The following is a 22,544-nucleotide window of genomic DNA, read 5'->3' as shown; positions in this document are numbered from 1 at the left end:
ATAAACCAGTAAACAAATAAACATATAACTTGAAGCAAATAAACCATCCACATGAATGAACACTATAACACATAGAATTTATAAGTGGAAAACCTCAAAAAGGAAAACCATGGTGGGATTTGTGACCCACAATATCAATTCACTGGCCATATGAAAGATATTACATAAAGAGGGGGCATGCACATGCAGAAAGGCACACTACCTAGAGCACACTTCTCATCACTAAAGAGTCTCACTGACTACAAGCTTCTGCTGAAGGAAAACAATGAAAATGAACTCACAAAATGCATTTGCTATGCCAAAAGGAGTTCCAGTTATAGCTCTTCTTTGTACCAGTTCATAAACCCTGAACACTGTTACCAGTATCACCTTCCCTCCAAGAATGTCTTACACAAAATTTACAGATCATTGTATGATACAACATTTTCATACAAATTATCTTCGCATTCCACAATCCTTATCCACAAGTTCTATCCTCTCATAAAAATCTATATGTCATAATGACCTAACACACTGACCTATATACCCATACAAACAATATGCTTTATGTCGGCTTACAATACATTACAAAAGATATACAAATGTGGGCCTTATACAATAAATACAAAATGATTTTCTAAATCAATCTTCCTTGATATCGACTTCCCTGAAGTGTTGGATGTCGTTGTCCGTGCCGGTGCTAGTGCCTGTGTAACCCTGGATACTCCAATGTCGGTGTATGTCGGTAAATGCCTCCTAATGTTGGTATATGACTCTCATCAAATCTTGTTGCCATCAATGACAACAAAATGAATCCAATGAGTGTCAATTGCCAACAATCTCCCCCTTTGGTATTGATGGCAACACTCATGTGAAAAATGGATTCCCTGTCAGTTCAACTAAAATATGCTCCCCCTAAGCAATACACTCTTGATATTCTGATATCCTTCCCATATGTTCCTATCTGATATTTTTTTGATATTTTTCACATATATACAGTCCCCCTTTGGCATCAATGCCAAAGACCGATGAAAGAATTGAAAGAATTCAGAACAAAAGAATGAATAAATACTGTTTATTTTACCGGAGCTTGACTAACTTCAAAATTTTTGGGTAAGCCTTATCCAACAATTGTAGGTATGTATCACAACCGGTTTTGAAAGTTTTAGAAATGGATACCAGTCCACTTAGTAAGTGTGCCAGTGTTTCCGGGGAATCAATATTGACTATTGGTGTAGACTCAATTCCCTTTACCTTATCTTCTTTAGCACCGGTGGCTTCACCTCTTGGTGTAGTGTCAATTACTGTCGGTGGAGTATTATCCATAATATTCCCTGTAACTTGTACATTTCCTTGCTCAAAAATGGTTTCTGTCGGTATGGACTGTACACTCTCCTTAACTGGTGGTGTTTGTACACCCTTATTTTCTGTCGATATACTCAAAATTGGTTTAGAACTTCCCAAAACACCTTTCCCTTTTGATTTATTCAGAAAGGTGGATGTTGTTGCCTTAAAAAACTCTTCCTTAGATGTAAGAAAGTCTGATTCTTCTGGAAGAATTTTTCCCAACCCTCACTAGTCTCATTTATCACCTCATTAACTCTGCCCATCAATAGGCTTATTTGTCGAGCTTTACTACTGAAAATTGTCCTATTAGCAACATCAATACATCTCTTCATTTCATCATTACTAATAGCACCACCTAAAGTAAAAAGTTCTACCTCTTTGATCTCCCTATCCCTCTTGATTGCATCAAGTCTTCTAGCATCTAGTTTATTGTACAATGGTAGAGGTATTTCCTTCAAAATTTGTACTAAGGATTTCTTATAAATATCTATATGCAACAAAATTGCCTCTTCTATCTCATTCTACTCATTTTCCTCTAAACTCTCATAATACAGAGATACATTTTTCAAAATTCCATCTTTTGTAATTTCATCAATCAATTCAACATAGGTTATTTTGGTCTTACTGGACTCAGTACCATCACTCTTCTTCTTTTTGTTGGGGATTGTCAGAGTAGATGTAACTAGTTTTCTCTTTTGTGTAGGCTTCCTTGTCGAAGGTGGGGGTGGAGTAGGTTTTGTTACCTTTCTACCAAGTTTCCTCCTTAGCTCCACCTTCTTCTACTCTACCTGTGGCTGATCTACTTTCTTCCTTTGTACCCTTCTGAAAGCTAGAGGTTTGTTGTCCTCTGGATCAGAATCAGAAGTGATGGTATAAATGTAAGCTTCAAGCTTCTTTAGTTCTAGAGTACTAGCCACTGTCGGTTCTCCTGCCGGTTTAGATCCAGAACCCATTTTAGTATCTATTATGTGAATGACATTTTGCACAAAAGTAGACCCCTTTTCTATTTTCTTATCCCTTCTCTTTTTGTTGAAGCCAGTTTTGATTTCAAGGGCCTTCTCTTCTATTGTGCCAAAATGTTTGGTTTTGTCATCTAATGGGGCATCTAGCAACATTTTTTCATAGAGTTCCAAAATGTTATCATCCAGCTCGTAGCCAAGCTCTATGACCTAGATGGTCCTTGGTTCAACTACCTCCATGAGGGTTTCATCGGTCTTCACCATGAAACAGATATCAGTGGAGTATTTCTCCACAATGTTCTTGGATAATCTCTCCCTTTGCCTCATGTTTTCCTGAAATGTTTTAAAGTAACCCCAAAGTTTCTCATCTCTGTCAGTACTAAGACCGGTGATTTCTTCCTTGATCTGCATACCTATCGGTATGTCATGATCCCATTGCTTCTTTCCAAGACCAGGTAGCTCATTCATGAAGTAAAGCATCAGACAAACAATGAGATTTCCATATCTGAAAGTTCATTTCTTAACTCCCTTATTTTTTCCAAGTTTTAACATTAGTTCACTCCTCAACGATACATATAAATCATATTTTGCATCATTCCTCAACATTTGATATGCAACATGAATGCAAGAACTATCAATAGAATTCAATTGGCTAGATTGAGTTACCTTATAACCTATTATCATGCTTGCAAATTTCACATCAGTCTCGGTGATTGTGTTGATCCTCATTGATTTGTTGTCATGAGTTGCACCGGTGAGTTTCTCAACCTTTGTGTTGGAAATTTTCTTACCAAGTTCTTGTCCGTCCTTGGGTAAGCCGGTGACTGCTTGAATAACCTCCTTGGTGATCATGTAAGGCTGATCTAGCTAGATGAACTCGTTGTGAATCCTGCTCAGAATGTATCTGATGATCTCATCCTTGAATTCTAGTATGTATAGGATACCAGTTAACCCTAGATCATCAATTGCTTTGTATTCCGACTTTATGGTTATGGAGCTACTGAGTATCATGGATTGATACATACTTTTGATATCATTTGTACCTAGATCCTCCAAGGTGCAGTGAATGTATGCCCTCACATCTTCAACATACATCACGTCGTCAGGAACCTTAGAAAATGCTCCCGCAGAGTCCTTTTTCTTAGCTATCAAGGGAACCTCCTTAAATACGGGCCTCAACCTATCCTTAACCTTGACAATGGTGGGATTTTCAATGAAAGTAGGAGCTAAAGATCTAGATGCTATTTTGAAGAATACTTGAAAGTGAACATCGGTTGGAAGATTGAGTGCTTCGCAGACAACTACTTGAAATTCTTTCAGAATACCTTTGCTCACTCTTAATTTTCTTGAAATCCTCCTTTTCTTCACTCTGGATGCTTGAATGTTGCGTGAGTGAAAATGAATCAATTTCCCCTTTTATCAGTGAAAAAAACCTAATCTTTCTTTGTCATAAATGCTTCATGAGATACCCTACCGAATGTTGGTTTCATAGTCTTGTGCTAGGTGAGCCTTCATCAATGATGAACACAACTCTCCAGATCTCCTTAGATCTCCTTCGGGGGAATATGCAAGATTTTCAATGAGTTTTACAACCCCTAAGGCTTATGCCTTAGTTACCAATGGAATTTCCTACTAGTGAAGGAATGCCCTATTCCATCGATGGAGTTACCAGTGTTGTTGCATCTCCACTTGTTCCTTTAGATTTTCTAACCCATCTCTTGGTGTGATCTTGTTGTATTTCATTTGCCTTCTAATTTCCTTTCTCATTATCTTTATCATTGCTAACTGGTTGATTCTTGCTTCTGCATTACTTAGCAATATGACCTATTTTGTTGCATGCATAACATGTAACATTGTTCCTCTAAATTGCTTTGACATATCTAGTATCATTCCTTGACCTACAATGATTAAAAAAATGTCCAAACTTTCCACATGCATGACATTTAAAATTCATTCTGCAATCTTCTAACTTATGACCATACTTATTATAATTTGTGCATTGACCGGGAACATAATTGTAGTTTTGATTTTTTCTATTTCTACATTGTTTAGCCCAAATTTATTGCAAACAAAACATCTACCATTGAATTTATAAGAATTAGATTTCCTTACCGGTTTGCTTTGTTCTGATGAGTTTTGCACATCGGTTGTCTGATCTGTAGTACCAAAGCTTTCACCTTGTACAAATCCAAGTCCTCTAGAATCATCATTTTGTCCTTATCCTTTCAACAAGTCATCCAATTGTGTAGCACTGATCCTAAAATTTTCTTTGTAATAACTTGCAGTAGTCAGACCATCTCTCAGAGATATTACTTGTCTTTCAAGTTCTTGTTCATTATTTCGAGAGTGCACTAGACTAGTTTTCAGCATATCATTCTCATGAGCCAATCTGTCACATTCCTCAAATTTATTCTTCAAAGATGTAGAAAGATTTTCTTCTTTCTTCTTTTTGTCCTCAATATCCTTAGATATCCTCATAGTCAGGTCTTGCATTTCATTTTGCATGAGCATGTTTGCTTGACTTAGTTTCTGACATTGTTACTTGAGTGCATTATCATCATCTTGTTTTTGTAAAAGTTCCTTCCTTCTAGCTTGAGCTAATGATAACCTTTCTTACAAGACAAGAATGAATTCATTTTCAAAATTCAGTTCATCTTGCAGTTTCAAATTCTTCATCCTTTCAGCATCATAATCCTCAAGAGCCATCTCAAGTTGCTTCTCCATAGCCATGCCTAAATATTCTAGTTTCGGGATCTTCCTCAAGCTGTTAAACTTTCTCCGAGGTACCAATCTTTGACACCAATTGTTGGGATCCAAGAACACTGAGAGGGGGGGATGAATCAGTGTTTTCCTAGTAAGATAAGATTTTATGCTTTTATACCATACACATATAAACCGGTAAACAAATAAACATATAACTTGAAGCAAATAAACCATCCACATGAATGAACACCATAACACACAAAATTTATACGTGGAAAACCTCAAAGAGGAAAAACCACGGTGGGATTTGTGACCCACAATATCAATTTACTAACCATATAAAAGATATTACATAAAGAGGGGGCCTGCACATGCAGGAAGTCACACTGCCTAGAGCACACTTCTCATCACTAAAGAGTCTCACTGACTACAAGCTTTTGTTGAAGGAAAACAATGAAAATGAACTCACAAAATGCATCTTCAATGCCAAAAGGAGTTCTGGTTATAGCTCTACTTTGTACCAGTTCATAAACCCTGAACACTGCTACCAGTATCACCTTCCCTCCAAGAATGTCTTACACAATATTTACAAATCATTACATGACACAACATTTGCATACAAATGATCTTCGCATTCCACAATCCTCATCCACAAGTTCTATCCTCTCATAAAACTCTATATGTCATAATGACCTAACACACTGACCTATATACCCATACAAACAATATGCCTTATGTCAGCTTACAATATATTACAAAAGATATACAATGTCGGCCTTATACAATAATTAAAAAATAATGTTCTAAATCAATCTTCCTTGATGTTGGCTTCCCTGAAGTGTTGGATGTCGATGTCAGTGCTGGTACCTATGTAACCGTGGATACTCCAATGTCAGTGTCTGTCAGTAAATGCCTACTAATGTCAGTATATGACTCCCATCAAATCTTGTTTCCATCAATGACAAGAAAATAAATCCAATGAGTGTCAATTGCCAACAAAAAAATTTATACCTCAAGCATTGAAGTTACAGCTGTAGTAATTGCGAGAGGAGTATGGGATATCATTGTTGCATCAAGAAAGGGATATTATTTGTCTCAATTTAAGTTGATGTATAAATGAAAATTCATTTATGTAATTATAAATTTAAAGTGACTGATAAATAAAATGATCTGAATTCAAATCAACACACCTGTGTATGTCACTAATGGGCAAACACCGTGTCCATCAACTCATCTGTCAGTGCCAAATTCTTAACCGTGCCGACCTGACATCTACTCCTACAAATCGTGCATAAATGAGATGTGGACCCATCTACACCGGCCACATCATCTATCCCTGAGCATATCCCTGAGAAACTGACACACATATGTTGAATGAGCTCTTTGTCACCACCTAGAGCAACTAATGGCTCATCATCCAATACAATAGGGTGTGCTAATGATGTCCCATGTTGGATGATGGCATCAGTCAATGTTGTGGCTGCCTAAAGAGTCTTTAGCTCCATCGACTCTTTCAGGTCTACTAGGACAGCCTAATGCACCTTGGGTTTGGGTGCGAGGGGGCGACGACTCTTTGGGGCTACTCGCCTGCGGGCTCCAAGTCTATCTTGGGCAGTTTCGCCACCTCTACCATAGAACTCTCTCATGTCAAAATAGTTTGGCCGCACATTGAGCACAAACTCACAATATACTTTTATCAAAAAATACAATGGCACCTCATAATTATTGCAAGGTGGATCATTAAAGACTATCCACCACCTCTGCCAAAAAAGATTCTTCATCTGCACATTGGTACACCAATGTATGGGAAACTTATTTGCATTAAGAGGAAATGAATGACCAGTTTTAGGATCAACAAAAAGGGCACATATTTTTTGTTTACTAATATTTTTGTTTTTCACTCCCTCGTATGATAACCCATCAGCATAGTATTGACGAAACCTATCCCTAAAGTTTCCCCATTTTGTAATTTATGTGGAAATAGCTATGGCACCACTAGCTAATATTTCTAGGCTAGTGGTGAGGGATTTATGATGCTCAAGTTCATATGTTTTTAATTTATCAATCAGTCTATTTATTTTAGACGTATTTTGCCCTAACTGATTAATTAATTGCTCCTGTGTTTCAGGTGTGCGGTCAAAAGGAGGAATTGGGGGTGTATCTTGTGGGTTTTCAGGAGGTGCATTTTGTTGTTCTTGTTGTGGATTATCAGAATCTAGTTTTTGAAACAAAAAATGAAAAAACCTAATCAAAATTAACGAAATTAAATTCAAAACGTAAAACAAATTGAACAAACGGGAAAGAAAGACAAAAATTAAGAAAAACTAACCTTGATCCATAGTGTCTGGAGGAGAAATGAGGCACCCCATTTGTGGTTTCATAGAGGAAATGGGGAAAAAAACATGGCTATCGCGGGAAAATAAGACCCAGTTTTTTTTTAAACGTTTTTGGACAAGTACCGCATACACTATCCTTTAGGGCTTATTAGTGCATATGTGCTCACTTTCCTAAAATCAGCGCATACGCGCTCACTTTCCTAAAAGTAGCACGTACGCGCTCACTTTCCTAAAAGCAGTGCATATGCGCTACCTTTTTTAAGGCTCAGGAACAACAGACCTAAGCGCGTATGCGGTGATTTCAAATTTTATAACTGCATACGCACTGCTTGTTTTTTCATTTTTATTTAGGGTGGTGTTCACTTTTCTGACCACCATCTTTGTGCAAATACCCCTATCTAACCTATCTATATATCTCTCTCCTTCTCTTTCCACCTCTCTCTCTCTCTCTATCTATATCAGTGTTTAGATAAATATTTTAAGGGGGGAGTGCAAAAAGGTAGGTAGATTATGTAGATAATAAGAGCTTAGCAATTACTAAAATTTGATTATGTTTGAGAAATTTATATTATGTAAAGCTTGGGGAGAGAGGGGAGAGTGAGATAGAGAGAGGTGAAGAGGGGATGAGAGAGATAGGAAAATAGATAGGTCTAGAGCTTAGGGGAGACAAATAGAGTGAGATAGAGAGATAGCAAATGAATGATGATATAAGCCTACTAATAACTAAAATTTGACTAAGTATGAAAAATTATAGGATCTCCTAAAATCTAGAATCTTCATTATGACTGCTAGAGATGTGAAACCACTCTCAAATATCCTGACAATATATACATAAAATATAACTTAAAGTATAAGAAATATAAAAGGCAAAGAGAAATTCCACTTGTACGTAAATATTCTATTTTATGTATATATCCTACTAAAAAACCTAATGGAATGCTAAATGAATTGCATACAAGTCCATATTACTAATCTAACTTTATTAATTTGAACCTCGTACGCACTTCATATTCAAAATACCCCATACGCGGTTTTGTTTATTAAAACTGCATATGTGCTTCATATTCAAAATACCCCGTACGCACTTTATTTTATTTAGGCTTGTGAATAGGCTTGGATGAAAAAGATGTGGGTTGGAAGTTTGATTTCCCTCCATTTCCCTCCTTTTTGACGTGTTTTATTTTATCAACTTGGTTTCTCGACTTTGTCATCATCAAGTTTACACTTCATCAACTAGGTATTTCTAAAATTGCCACCATATTTTCACCTATCTATGAGCTTTCTAACCATATAATTTTTTTAAAATTTGAACAACAATAACATATTATTCTTGAATTTCTTTTACCAATGTCTCCATAGTTCTTAGAGACATATGTGTACCATTTTTTTAATAACTTTTGATCTACTTATCCAAATTTTTAAAAAAATATATATTATTGTAGTGCACATGATTCTTTACAATTTTAAAAAAAATCATTTTCGATTATTTGGTCCAAGCTATGCTTCACGCACGAATAAGTACCTGATTTTCAAGATGTGCTCGATTCGAAAAATCATAAAAAGAAATACTCAACAAAAAATTACAAAAAAATACACAACTTCTAGTGCTCACTCGCAACTATATTTCTACCAAAGGATTTGTCAAAATACTAAATCTAACTATAACTTTTTTTATGCGCACGTCAGACACTATGTTATGTTTTTCAAAAAAAATTAGGATCTATTTTTCGTGCGCGGAGGATTTGACCCCCTTAATCTTATCCAATTTTGAAAAAAATTAGTAGTTTGGAAACTAGATTTAGAGTACTAAAATCTTTGTTCTTTGGGTATCTTCATATCTTGAGTGGATGACTCTCAACTTTCTCCTCCAAGTTCAGGTTTACCTGATTCTTTTAGAAGAAAAAAAAAGTGTCCACTTATACCCTCTTTTGGCACACCATATTGGTGCACTTACCCTAGCATTTATTCAATGTGTTTCTTCACATCATATAAAAAAATAGTGTGAAGTCTTTCATAACTTGGAGGCATGTATCCTTTAGGCATATGATTGACCATCCTTATAGACTCTTTCTATAAAGGAGACTTAGCTATGTTGAATGACATTCGATAACTCAAGAAAAGTCTCATAATAACAACATCTATGGTCTTTTTATCAATGGAATCAAACATTTTACCAATTTGAGATTGATAAATAAAGGTAGAAAAAGCACCTGAAAAGGCTAGCATCCTTGGCTAAGAATCTTTTGATTGTCCCTCAATAGATTTTAAAGACTATATAAAATTAAACTTTATGATCAAATTAGATCTTTATTCTTTTAGAATTCTACCATGTATAAAACTATTTGTTCTTTCTTTCTAGAACCCCCAACAAATGATACCAAACTCGTTCAATTGAACTAACCTCATCTATCTTGCAATGTGGGTAAGTCCATTGCCTACTTCCAGAATTGCCATAATTTGCTATTGAATAATTTTCAATTATAATGACAATATTCCACAATCTCTAATTTCCTCTTTGCTTTGTTATATTATGTGGGGTTTGTGGATTGACTCTATAATTCGAATATAGAATGATTTGAAGAAGCACCATCAAATTTTCCTCAAACATTGTTTATAAGCATAAACGGTCAATTCGTGTTCTAAAATTTACTTTATAGCAATAATAAATGATTGATAAACAAATGGATGGAAGAAATAAACATGCATGATTTGCAATGCCAACTCTTAACTCTTTTCTTATTGAAAATCTTCAGTTAATTTGTAAATTATAATCTTCATTTCAATCCTTTTATGACAAAATTGAAAAACTATATGTAGACATAGTTATATTTAAAATAACTTCAGCTTTATATACAATAAAAATTTTACTTATAGTTATCCAAATTAATTTAGAAAAGTAAATTAAAAAATTATATTTAATTTTCAATTTAACTTGTAATAAAAATAAAAAATCTAAAATAATAATATTAAATTTAAATATTCTAAAAAATTATTTAAATTATTCTTATTTATAAAATAATTTGTATTATAAATTATTTCATAAATATTATTTCTTTTTTTAAACACAATTAAGGAAAAATAAAATTATTTTAAAAAATTTACTTCGAATAGAAAAAACTAATTTACAAAATATAATATATAGTATTAAAATCTAATCATTGAATAAATTTATAAATAAGTATCATTTTTATAAATAACATATTTAAATAATTTAATATTCAATAAAGAACATAACTATTTTAAAATATTCTAAATACAACTTAATTAATGAAGAAAACTAAATATGATCAAAAAGTGACGTAATGAGTGGGAGATGTAAAAAATTGTAGATACTTTATTAAGCCGAGAGGCTTCTACAATGGCAGCAAAATTAAGCGTCAACATATAGGGGTTTTAAAAAAATTTGACGGTCATTTGGTTTTCAATTGTGTTTTCAATCGATTTAAGCCTTAATAATATTAATTAATATAGTTAGGATTGAATTAAGGCTTAACTAATAATAAGTAGTTACCGATACAGTTACACTGGATTATTAAAAAATTCAGAAACCGTAAAGCACCATTCTTCGAATTGGTAAAAAAAATTCAGGTATAGAAGCAATCAATTGGAGGTATTGGATATTGTATGTTTTCATACGATTATTTTGCTTTTCATATTGTTTGCATATTGTATATTTTTTAATATGAATTAATGAATATATTCATTTTATTGATTTGCAGAATCTATCGACAAATTATTATTCAACCTTTCGAACGTCACCTAGATTGCAGGTACACAATACGATTTGCTTTCAGTTTTTTCCATTCTACTCGATTTGCTTCTTTCATTACTGCTACTAGGTAGCTTACAAAGTGGGGTTATTTTTTTTAAATGTTCAAATTATTTTAATTTCTTACCAGTTTTTTTTTTAATGTTCAAAATATTTTAATTTCTTACCAGTTTGTTGTTTACCTTATGAAAATCGGTCGGACAACCTTAAACGACACACATCTTAGGCTGCAGGTGCCCACAACATACCTTTCCTATTTTCTTTGCCATTCTCGTTGGAACAGTTTTATTTGTCATTTCGGTTAACTCCTTGCCACCCAATGTCTGTTTGTTGAACATGAGTACCTATTTTAGTGAGCCTGGAGAACGAGAAAAATCCAATGTAAATATAAGCTTTGATTTGTATGAATGTATTATCTATAAAATATAAGTTTGAATTAGGTGAAATACTAAGGAAAATAAACATTTTAAAAAATGAAAATAAGGTGTCTTAATGATTTTTTTTTTCATCTTAGGTTGCAGGTGCCCACAACATACCTTTCCTGTTTTCTTGGCCATTCCCATTGGAATAATTTTATTTGTCATTTCGGTTAACTCCTTGCCACCCAATGTCTGTTTGTTGAACGTGAGTACTTATTTTAGTGAGCCTAGAGAACGAGAAAAATCCAATGTAAATATATGCTTTGATTTGTATGAACATATTATCTATAAAATATAAGTTTGAATTAGGTGAAATACTAAGGAAAACAAACATTTCTAAAAATGAAAATGAGGTGTCTTAATGAATTTTTTTTTCATCTTAGGTTGCAAGTGCCCATAACATAATGAATTTTTTTTTCATCTTAGGTTGCAGGTGCCCATAACATACCTTTCCTGTTTTCTTTGTCATTCCTGTTGGAACAGTTTTATTTGTCGTTTCGGTTAACTCCTTGCCACCCAATGTCTGTTTGTTGAACGCGAGTACCTATTTTAGTGAGCCTAGAGAATGAGAAAAATCCAATGTAAATATACGCTTTGATTTGTATGAACATATTATCTATTAAATATAAGTTTGAATTAGGTGAAATACTAAGGAAAATAAACATTTTAAAAAATGAAAATGAGGTGTCTTAATGAATTGTTTTTTACAAAATAATTCCACTTGAAATAATTTTGAAACTTAGATATTCATCACAGTAATGTACCAAATGAAATCCATTTAAGATCTTCTCATGTAATCCATAGTTTATCCATTGTGTCACTCTTTAAATCTTCTTTCTATAAATAAACAATTTACATAAAAGTGTCAACACCTCGTCTACCTATCATACTTAAAAACTAACATCATCAATAGATCTCCTTGCTCAGATATGATACATACACCAGACACTTTATTCTACTATTTTATCAAATTTGCAAGAGCCATTCCACATAAAAGTAAGTCTTCAAGAATTTCTAAAAATACAATCAACTAAAAAAATTAGGTTTTTTTTTGGTCCCAAATGAATAAGCAAGAGCAAAAGTGTCAGAAATGCAAACAAAAGAATTCACCACAGAAAATTATCTTGAAAACTTGAAAAGTAACACCAACAAGGGGCAATGTCTATCTGGATACCCATCAATGTATACGCTGGCAAATGGAAGCTAAATGGTTGGAAATCTATTTGTTGCATGTGATGATGTTGTGGCTTTCTACAATTAGATAATTTAAATTCTTAATATAAATATATATAATAAAATAAAAATAATTAATGGTATATATATATATATATGATGTCACATATTATCCACTTGGATCTCTTAAATATTATATATATATATATATATGAGGATCTAGACTTATATATATATATAAGTCTGGATCAACAAAAATAATGCATGAACATAGTGAGATTTTGGCATCCAGAAACAAATGTACTTAATGTAATCAACTCCATGAATATAATGATTCATATCTTGCATTGTACAAACATTTTGTATTATTCATAAATCTAAACAAATTTACATTCAACCATATTTAGAACTCCAAAAAAAATAGCCATAATTCTCTAAACGGGCCAACAAGTCCATCGAGTCCATTATAATCAACTGGTTTTGAATTATTTCAAAATTTATTATATATTGATTATTTTTGTATAGTTATATTCTTTTTCAATTAGGTTCGGTTTTACTTGACTTAGGGTCTCTTTCAATTAGGTGCCTCGATAAAATACATGGTGGGTGACCATACAAATATTTTTTTAGATACTTAAAAGATATTTGAGATAGTTGTCATCTCTTAGAATATTCTGAAGTGCCAACAAGAACAAATGTAATTAGGGTGTTTATCCGTAAACCGTAGATGTGATGAGATTCAAAATATAGATTTTAGCCTAAGAAATGGAACCATTTGAGCATGGAGGATAGGAACCCTCTAACATCAATAAGGTTTCAATAGGGTTAGTGTTAGTAATTCTTAAAAGGTTATTTGGTTTAAAATTAGGCTTTCATCTTCATCTCCATGTTCTTTTAGAACATGAAGTTGAAGAAAAAAGAGGAAAAATGTATATTCGATCTATGTACTATAAGAAGTATATGGCTATATATACACGTAGATGAGGTTATAATAATTTTTAAAACAATAATTTTTTTTAGTGAATGATATAGAGAACATGATTTTAAAAATAATTTTTTTTGTAGCTATGAATCCAACAAGAATAAAATTTGATACAAAAGAGGAAAGAAGGCAATATCGAAGAGCATATCAAAGGGAATATCGAAGACGACAACGAGAACAAATGACAGATGCTCAAAGAGAGGATGAGAGAAGAAGACACAATGAAGCTCAAAGACAAAGATATGCAAGACGAAGGTTAGAATTGACAGTACGAGAATCAGAATCAGCAGAAGGAGAACAATGAAATATGAGTAGAAATATCCGTCGAAGAACATCTGAGGAAGTCTCTCATTCTAAAATAGGAGGAAGGAATCAAATTGATTTTGAATCAAGTGGGAGGTATAATCAACCAATAACAACAAATATGGAATTGAATCTTCTAAATGAAAATTCAAGGATAGTAGAATGTGTGCCCGAAACAACTTATCATGCAAGTCAAATTAATGAACATTTAACTGCACAAGCCAACACAAAAAATATACAAAACATAAATTGTGTTCTTCACAATGATTTTAGAAGATTCCAGTTGCAGTTTCAAAATCAATTAGATAGCTTTAGAGTGTCGAATATGTGCTACATTTGTCAAGAATGTTATCTAGGAATGAAAGTATCACGCAGCTCGGAAGGTCCAGTATGTAACAGATGTCGACAAGAAAGAGGAAATCATAGATTCTTGGCTTCAAATAATATTGACCCTAGACCACAACCAAAAGAGCTTGCAAATTTGACTATAGTAGAAGAAATGTTGATTGCATGTGTCAGCCCCATATTACAAGTTACACACGCAACAGGCGGTCAACATAAATATAAAGGGCACATGATAAGTTTCCCCCAAAATGTAGAGCATTTGTTGAAAAAATTGCCACATTTGATAGAAAACTTACCAATCATCATTGTTCGAAGGAGGGATCAACATGGAACAAACTACAACTTTACAATTAATAGGGATCATGTGTACAGGGCACTCAAATACAAAATAGAGCATGACAAATTTTACTTTGATGTTACAATTGATGAAAATGCTCTCAATTGTCTATCAACAGATTCTGATGAGAATATTTTTAATAAATTGAAGACCATGCATATGGAATTTGATTCAGATGCAAATGAGATCATATTTGTGGGTCCAATCATGGAGACAAATGATGGTAATATAATAGAGCACACAACATCAATGGCTTCGAGACCACCTAATGCCCAGAGAGAAATGGAATTAATCCATGCATGGATTAATAACCCTAATTCAAATCCTACTGCACTGATTGATTGGTCAAGCATTGGTGCATCTCCAATAAATGAATACATCACGTCAGGATTACTTGATATGGCATTTCCCACATTGTTTCCAGATGGCCGATGCAATTGGTCAGAACCAAGAATGAGGCGTGTCCACCTCCATGAGTTTGTGAAGCATTTGTTACGCTATAGGGATCATCATTTTGGTCAGCATCCAATTCTCAGATATTTTATGATGAACATGATAATGAGACACCATGTACAACATTCATCTTTAGTATTTGTAAGAAGAAGCTTCAGAGACATGCCAATAACCATCAACGAGTTAGGTCAACATATGGAAAACATGCCTTGCTCAAATTTAGCTGATAAATTAATGCGATTCAGAACATCATTAAGGGGTACAAGGTCATATTGGGCTAAATGTCGCGCAGAATTGACAGATATGCTTCATCAGATTGGTTCTCCTACAATATTTTTCACATTGAGTACAACAGATATGTATTGGCCTAATTTACATGCACTGATGCCAGGAATGATGCCAACTACTCCATGAGAAGCATAGAGTTGGCGAAAACAAAATGTTATTAACTACCCTCATATAGTGGCACATTACATGTATTTAAGGCATTCTATATTCAGAAAAGAAATTTTAGAAAAAGGAGTGAATATCAAAGACTACTGGTCCAGATATGAGTGGCAACATAGGGGGTCCCCACATGCGCACAGGTTCATATGGATAAATGGAGTGCCCAATATGGACACCATTGACTGGTCAAATGAAGAGGAACGAAAAAGTGTTGAACGCTTTTTTCATTCAATTGTTCATGCATGGAATCCTAGACAAGATCCACATCAACGAAATATATAGGCATGTTTACAATGTGTTGTACATATGTATCAAAATATTATATGTTCGAAACTACTAAAAGATCATTATATAGCTAGAATACTCAATTTTCTCATTTTTCAATTGTAGCCATTCATAACTTTTCAACAACATCCATGTCTCAAAAACATGAGACAACTTGCAAAGATGGATATTGACCAAGACTATGAGGAAATCTTGAACTGTGTAGAACGACACACTATCTGCAAGGAAGGTGCTTGTCTACGAAAGAAAGGAGGAACGATGGTTTGCAGGTGATCATTTTAACGTGAAATGTTTTTTACACTAAAATCATTTTTTTGTATAAAAATAAGTAAACTAATTATATATCTTATTCATGTTAAATATAGGTATAATGCTCCCTGGCCATTAAATCTGAGAGGATCCAAAGTATATGAAGACATAGAAATAGGTGAAAGAAAATTTGAACCAGCTAGGAATGATGACAGAGTGAATACACATAATCGTCACATATTGTAGTTATGGAGAGTAAACATAGATTGGGAACCTGTTCTTTCAAAATAGGCAGTGATCAAATATATTGCAAAGTGTGTTGCAAAAGCAGAGAAAAGCTCAGAAACATACCATCAAATGTTGATGTGTCTCTCCAACATGGAAGATCCTGACAATTTAGCTACCCACGCATATAGAAGGTTTCTAACTTAGACAATGATAGAAAGGGACATCGGAGCACAAGAAACATGTCACATGCTATTAGAACTTCCATTGGTAGAAAGCAATAGAAAATCTGTTAACCTAAATGTCTCACATGAAGTGTTCAAACCGGTGACTATAACTGATGAAGAAAGCAATAAAGAACAAGCAAATTCTTTTATAGCCGGATACAGAACAAGGCCATTTTGTATGGAAGGTGTATCCTTGATTGATGCAGCTAGATCATGGATATATAATCCTAAAAGAAGAAGAGACAACAAATGGGAGCCCAGACAAAGAGCAGCAATTGTGAGAGGTTTTCCTAGGTTTGTTTACATCCCTAAATGTGGATCAAGCAAACGGATTGACTTTTTTTTATTAAATTTGATGCTATACAAACCATTCCGTGAAATAGAAAGAGATATCGATAATGATGATGGAGCTATAATTGCAAAGTGGGAGTCATTCACTTATAATCCCTGGCATGTGGAATGAATAACAACTGAAGAAAATGTTGAAAGTATAATTGATTTTGAAATTTATGATGATGAGACTATCCGTGGAAATACCACAGAGCATGAATGGAAAATTATATCTAGATTGCATCGAGGATAGAATATACAATTTTCAGAAATAGATATGTTGGGTAGAAGAGACATTGATAGGCATACAGATTGGTCTGTCGATTACCAAGGTGAAGAGTACACGACAGGGGCAACCAATTTCATAATTAACATGAAAAATCATGGCTGCCTAATATATGATGATATACCCCAATGTATCAATTACACAACCCTTAGTAATAACCAACAAAAAGCAATTGACATAATTATGGCACACTACCAAAGGAATTAAATTGAAGTGCCATTATTCATGATAATTCAAGGGACAGCAGGGACGGGAAAGTCATATTTGATTGGTGCCATTAGTCAGGCTCTTGAGAATGCAGCAATGTCGTCCCCTTCTCCCCTTCTATTGCTTGTGCCAACAGGGGTAGCTGCATTCAATATAGGAGCCTCTATGGTACATTCAAAATTGAGAATTCCGATACGAGATTTTTCTCAACTAGAAGGAACAAGACTCTCAAGCTTTCAGGAGGAGATGGCACATATCAAATAGATTTTGATTGATGAAATGAGTTTCATTGGACAAAACATGTTGGAAAATATAGATTCACGACTCCGACAAGCATTCCCACAAAATGCACAAATAAGTTTTGCAAGTATTTATTTTAATTGTTAGAATCCATGACAAAAAAATGGTTTCAATTATATGAATCATTTATACTAAATTATAAGATTATTACTATAAGTTTATTAAAATAATTGTTGCTAATTATTTTTTAGGTATATCTATTATTTTGGTAGGAGATTTGGGTCAATTGCCTCCAGTCAATGATAGACCAGCATATGATAGCAACAGACGAGAAAAGTTACTATGGGGGGAATTCAAGACTGTAGTAACTTTAGATAAGATATTTAGACAAAATGGGGAAAATTTCGAACAACGGAGATTTTGTCAGTTGCTGACGAATCTACGAGATGCAAACCCACAAATAGAAGATTGGAAATTGTTGATGACAAGGATCCCTGCAAACATGGATGCTGCAAATAATGTTGACTTCGATAATACGGTCCATTTGTTCTCTACAAATGACAACGTTCATAACCATAATAAGAAAATGTTACATTTGTTGAAGCAACCTATTGCACGTAGTGTTGCCACAAAAGCGGGGAGTGTTAATATAGTAGAAGATTGTTCAAGTGGTGAACTTGAACTAGAATTATTGATCAGCAAGAATTCAAGGGTCATGCTCACTTCAAATCTTTGGATTCAAGTTGGTCTTGTAAATGGAGCACTGGGATATATTCAAAAGATTGTCTACAAACCAAGAAGTGCTCCACTTGAACCGCCCACTTATGTGATGGTTGAGTTTGATAACTATTCTGGATTACCTTTTGAAGATCATCATCCGAGTACAATTCCAGTAACACCTATTCAGAAAGGCAGAACGCTTCAACTACCATTGAGATTGGCATGGGCATTAACCATACATAAATCTCAAGGATTAACTCTTCCAAAGGAAACAATTGATACAGGACCTAGAGAAAGAACATGGTTGACATTTGTGGCAATTTCTTGTGTGAAATCTTTAGAGAGTCTAAGAATAATGCCCCCATTCACATATGACCGTTACGAGAAAATGAAAAATGGTAGACAACTTGCTAAGTGCAAAGTTGAAGAATAAAGTCTCAAATTTTTAGAGGAAACTTGATGTAACCCTTTCAAATTTATATTAATTGCCAAACATAACTATGTATCCTTATATCATTTTTTAGTTTCTTTGAACATAATCGAATTCCTAGATAATTGTTGTTATGCTTCATTTTGAGTTGCTCTGTTAACTTTCACCTTTCAAAATGTTTACTATCATTTATGGGATATTATATTTGATGTAGAAAATAAATAATATTTCATGATTAATGGTATTGTGAAAACTAATAAAGTTTATGTAACTAAGAATTATAATAATTTTTTATAGTTAAGATAAAATGAATGTCTAAAAATATGTTGAAATGCTCCCTTTTGAGTTACTTTGATAATGTGCATTTTTTGAATGTTTACTATTGTTTGCATGTATTTTTCTAATTATTTTTACAAGGAAGTTTAAAACTTCCAATTTTAACATACTGTGAAGCTAATAAAGATGTTTATGCATGTTAGGAATATGTCTGATTATGTGTGTGCATCATGGGTGTCCAAATGGTTATCAAAATATCATCCACGCCTTCCAGTCAATGTCCTTCGTATAGAAGAATTAAGCACGTGCTATTGGGTCGGAGATAAAATGGTCAAAAAAGTTACCCAATGTGGAATGAGGATCAAAGGAATAAAGTTTGACAATTATGCACTATTTCTTAACTTTCAATATGGATCTTATGTCAAAATAGGTTTAGATGTAGAGTTTCATAATCTAAGGATTGAGATTATAGACTTCCGTGGTTGGTCGATAGATTTATACCATGAGATACGAGATTTGTACCTAGCAGGATGTATATGGAAGATCACCATTAGACAGACTGCAAAAATTGATAAACACACATTAACTGATCAACTCAGTATGAGATTCATGAGATTGTTGAAAGGTTCATCATGGATTAGTTATCACACAGGCCCACCTGAAGAATGGTTTCTTACTACTCTTAAGCTAGGATACTCCATAAGATTCGTTGTGCATCAAGTTATGCCATCATTCCGATTGTTACATGCAAATTATGGAGTACCTACCTTGTACACTGTGAAGTCCAATGTAACCATTAGAGTTTGTACCATTCTTAGTGATGCTGAGGGTAGAGATTTGATACTAGTGCATCCATGGTTGAGAGCTAGCTGAAATTACTGTGTAAAAATTAATTGACAAAGTTGTTAAGCTATTGAGCAATGTAAATGTGACTATGTTTAATTTTTATAATATTTCATAAATCTTGTTTGACATTTACTACCATCATGAATTTTTATGTGGATTAATTTATTAGCATTGTGTTTGTTTCTAATGTTCAATGTATTTTAAATATTTTTTGTATTTACTTTGTATCCTGATCAAATATAAAATATAAAAAATATCTTTATGAAATAATTTTGCAAACCTTGTCTCTAATTTTTTTTGTAATTATAATAATTTGGTGACATTTGAAAATATTGACCCAACTAAGTGTTATTCTAATAATTAAATTTGTTTCAAAGGAATTTCATGTGTGTATCATTAATTTAATATTTTTAACTTTTAGAAAATATTGCAAAATATGGATGCTTCACAAAGTGAATCAGAGATCATTCTGGAGAGTCCAAACACCTCGGTGAACTCAAGTAATGTTTTTGAATCTCCTCTAGACAAATGTGCAAGAATTGTCTTAGAGAGTTGCACTAGAATCATGAATGAGATTGAGAACATGAGCTTGATGATTGACCAAGTCGATGAATTAGATATAATGAAAGTGGAAGATGTTGCGAGGAAAGCGTGAGAGGCATCAGCAGTAGTAGCTGGACTCCTGGATATGCTCAAAGAAGTATATTAAGATCATTATACAAAGAAAGGTTGCAATACTCTGCTCATACTTGAAGAATTTGTTACATCTTTACATCGTATCAACAACTTGTATACACCATAGATACAAGTTATTTGACTTTTAGTAAATCTTGATTTTACAAAATTTTAACATATATTATGAAATGTTTATCGACTATGTTGGACATATATAAAAGAAATTACAAATTTTCAAATTGAATTTTGAAGTAGATTTGTTAAGATATGCAGATTACAAAAAAGTGTCCCATCAAACTGAATTACAAGAAATGATTTAATAAACATTTGACCAATTATAAAAATACTTCATAATTATGGTTAGATGTTATATTAATGTATTTTGAATTAGAATTATGCTATCATGAATAAAAATCTATTTTTTATAATAATTATGGTTAGATGTTAAATTGATGTATTTTGACTAAGAATTATGCTATCATGAATAAAAACAAAAATTTATTATTGTTTTAAGATCATAATCTTTACTTAATATATTACATTATATATGCTCTTAAGATCAATTAACAATTATTATTGAGTGGATAGTTCAATTTTTCTATTTAATTAAAAAATTCAATATACAATTCTAGAATATCTTAATGTTAAATTATCTATATATCTCTTATACTTAATTTCAGTATACTATTTTAAAACTTTTTATATCTATCTTTTACTCATTAGTGACATTAAATATTAAAAAATAAATATTTCTTAAATGTCAATTGATGAATTTTTGTATTTAAGAAACCATTAAATTTAAAACTTATATTAAAAAATATCATGTATAATGTTATGACTCTATTGATTACATGTATATGGTTCTCAATTATTTATAGATGTACTATCAACTATTATTTCAAAGTAAATGTGGTTTGGTATTCGATTATGTTAAGGTTTACGATTAAAAGTATTTTGGTGTTAATGTCTCATATATGAATATTATTCTAAACAAAATTGTATGAGTGTTTGCATATCTATTCATAGCCATACTTTTTCAATAATTTTTACTTAAGGAAATCATAAAATATTTAACATCCAAATCTTCTTTAATCATTTGTATTGATGTTGTGTCCACAAAATTGAACAAAAAACAATATGTTGAGACATAGGACAATTACAGTTGATCACAAGTTCGAACATACTAATCTTCTGAGAATACATAATGAAGAAAGAACCGCCTATTTATCATCCAAAAGATCACTACAGGAGATAGGGTTAATCACTTGTCGACCACCAACTCTTAGAAATTTTAATCATTTCTACAGAGACCCTTATGTCATAGAATTGGTAAATTGTGAACAATGAGATCAAACAGAAGTTCAGTTTGTTCCAGGAGAAGTCTGGTTTCATTCACCACCAATGAGGCCTAAAATTGATTACCGAACTATAGCGGAGCAAAATGGTTAACTCTGGTTAACAAAATTGCTTAGAGGACTGCAGACGAGTACTATTGGCATTCCAGATCTCCACTACCATGGACAGTTCTTTCGTCTACAATTTTCATCTCAGTCAAACACTATATGGAACCAAAAAATAATAGATAGATGGGGGCCACAAGGAGTTTACTTGACCATTCCATTTTATGAACGCATTCCTAAAATTGTTAGGGAACAAATTCCAACGTGGACACAAACTATTTGTGAATTCTATTTGAAAAAAAAATGAAGATACGGGTACCTAGTATCTGCATCGACGTACGTTCAAGCACCTGTATTGGTTTGATATCATCAATCCTACAGGGGATTTGATTCCAAGAACTACCATTCAACCTCAAAATGATTGTCAATCAAACTAGAATAAATTGACATAATTTATAATAAATAAGTTTCCTTAATTTATGTAAATTAATTTTGAGTTCTTATTCCTTTTTTGAAATGTTAAAAATTACTACTTGACTTAAATTATACTGATTGTTTTAAAATTGACATAATTTATGACATATAAGTTTCCTAAT

The 22,544-nt window shown here is 32.9% G+C and overlaps 1 protein-coding gene across 1 annotated transcript; it reads left to right on the top strand.

Moving 5' to 3' along the window:
• Nucleotides 1–16,521: 16,521 nt before the first annotated feature.
• Nucleotides 16,522–18,754, top strand: LOC131065369 (uncharacterized). Its single transcript, XM_059209654.1, has 2 exons — nucleotides 16,522–16,822; nucleotides 17,853–18,754. The coding sequence occupies exons 1-2, from the start codon at nucleotides 16,522–16,524 to the stop codon at nucleotides 18,752–18,754; spliced, it is 1,203 nt and encodes a 400-aa protein (XP_059065637.1).
• The last annotated feature ends 3,790 nt before the right edge of the window (nucleotides 18,755–22,544 follow it).

This window comes from Cryptomeria japonica, chromosome 1 (assembly GCF_030272615.1).
Source record: "Cryptomeria japonica chromosome 1, Sugi_1.0, whole genome shotgun sequence".
Taxonomy (NCBI): domain Eukaryota; kingdom Viridiplantae; phylum Streptophyta; class Pinopsida; order Cupressales; family Cupressaceae; genus Cryptomeria; species Cryptomeria japonica.
Note: the sequence above shows the minus strand (reverse complement) of the source record. Positions and strands in the feature narration are given on the sequence as shown.

Bases quoted from the DNA above. Each gene is read 5' to 3' on its own strand.
- LOC131065369 (XM_059209654.1), top strand. From the start codon at position 16,522: ATGATAGAAAGGGACATCGGAGCACAAGAAACATGTCACATGCTATTA. The intron at 16,823-17,852 runs GTTTTCCTAGGT...ATTATTTTTTAG, and splicing joins AAGAGCAGCAATTGTGAGAG to GTATATCTATTATTTTGGTA.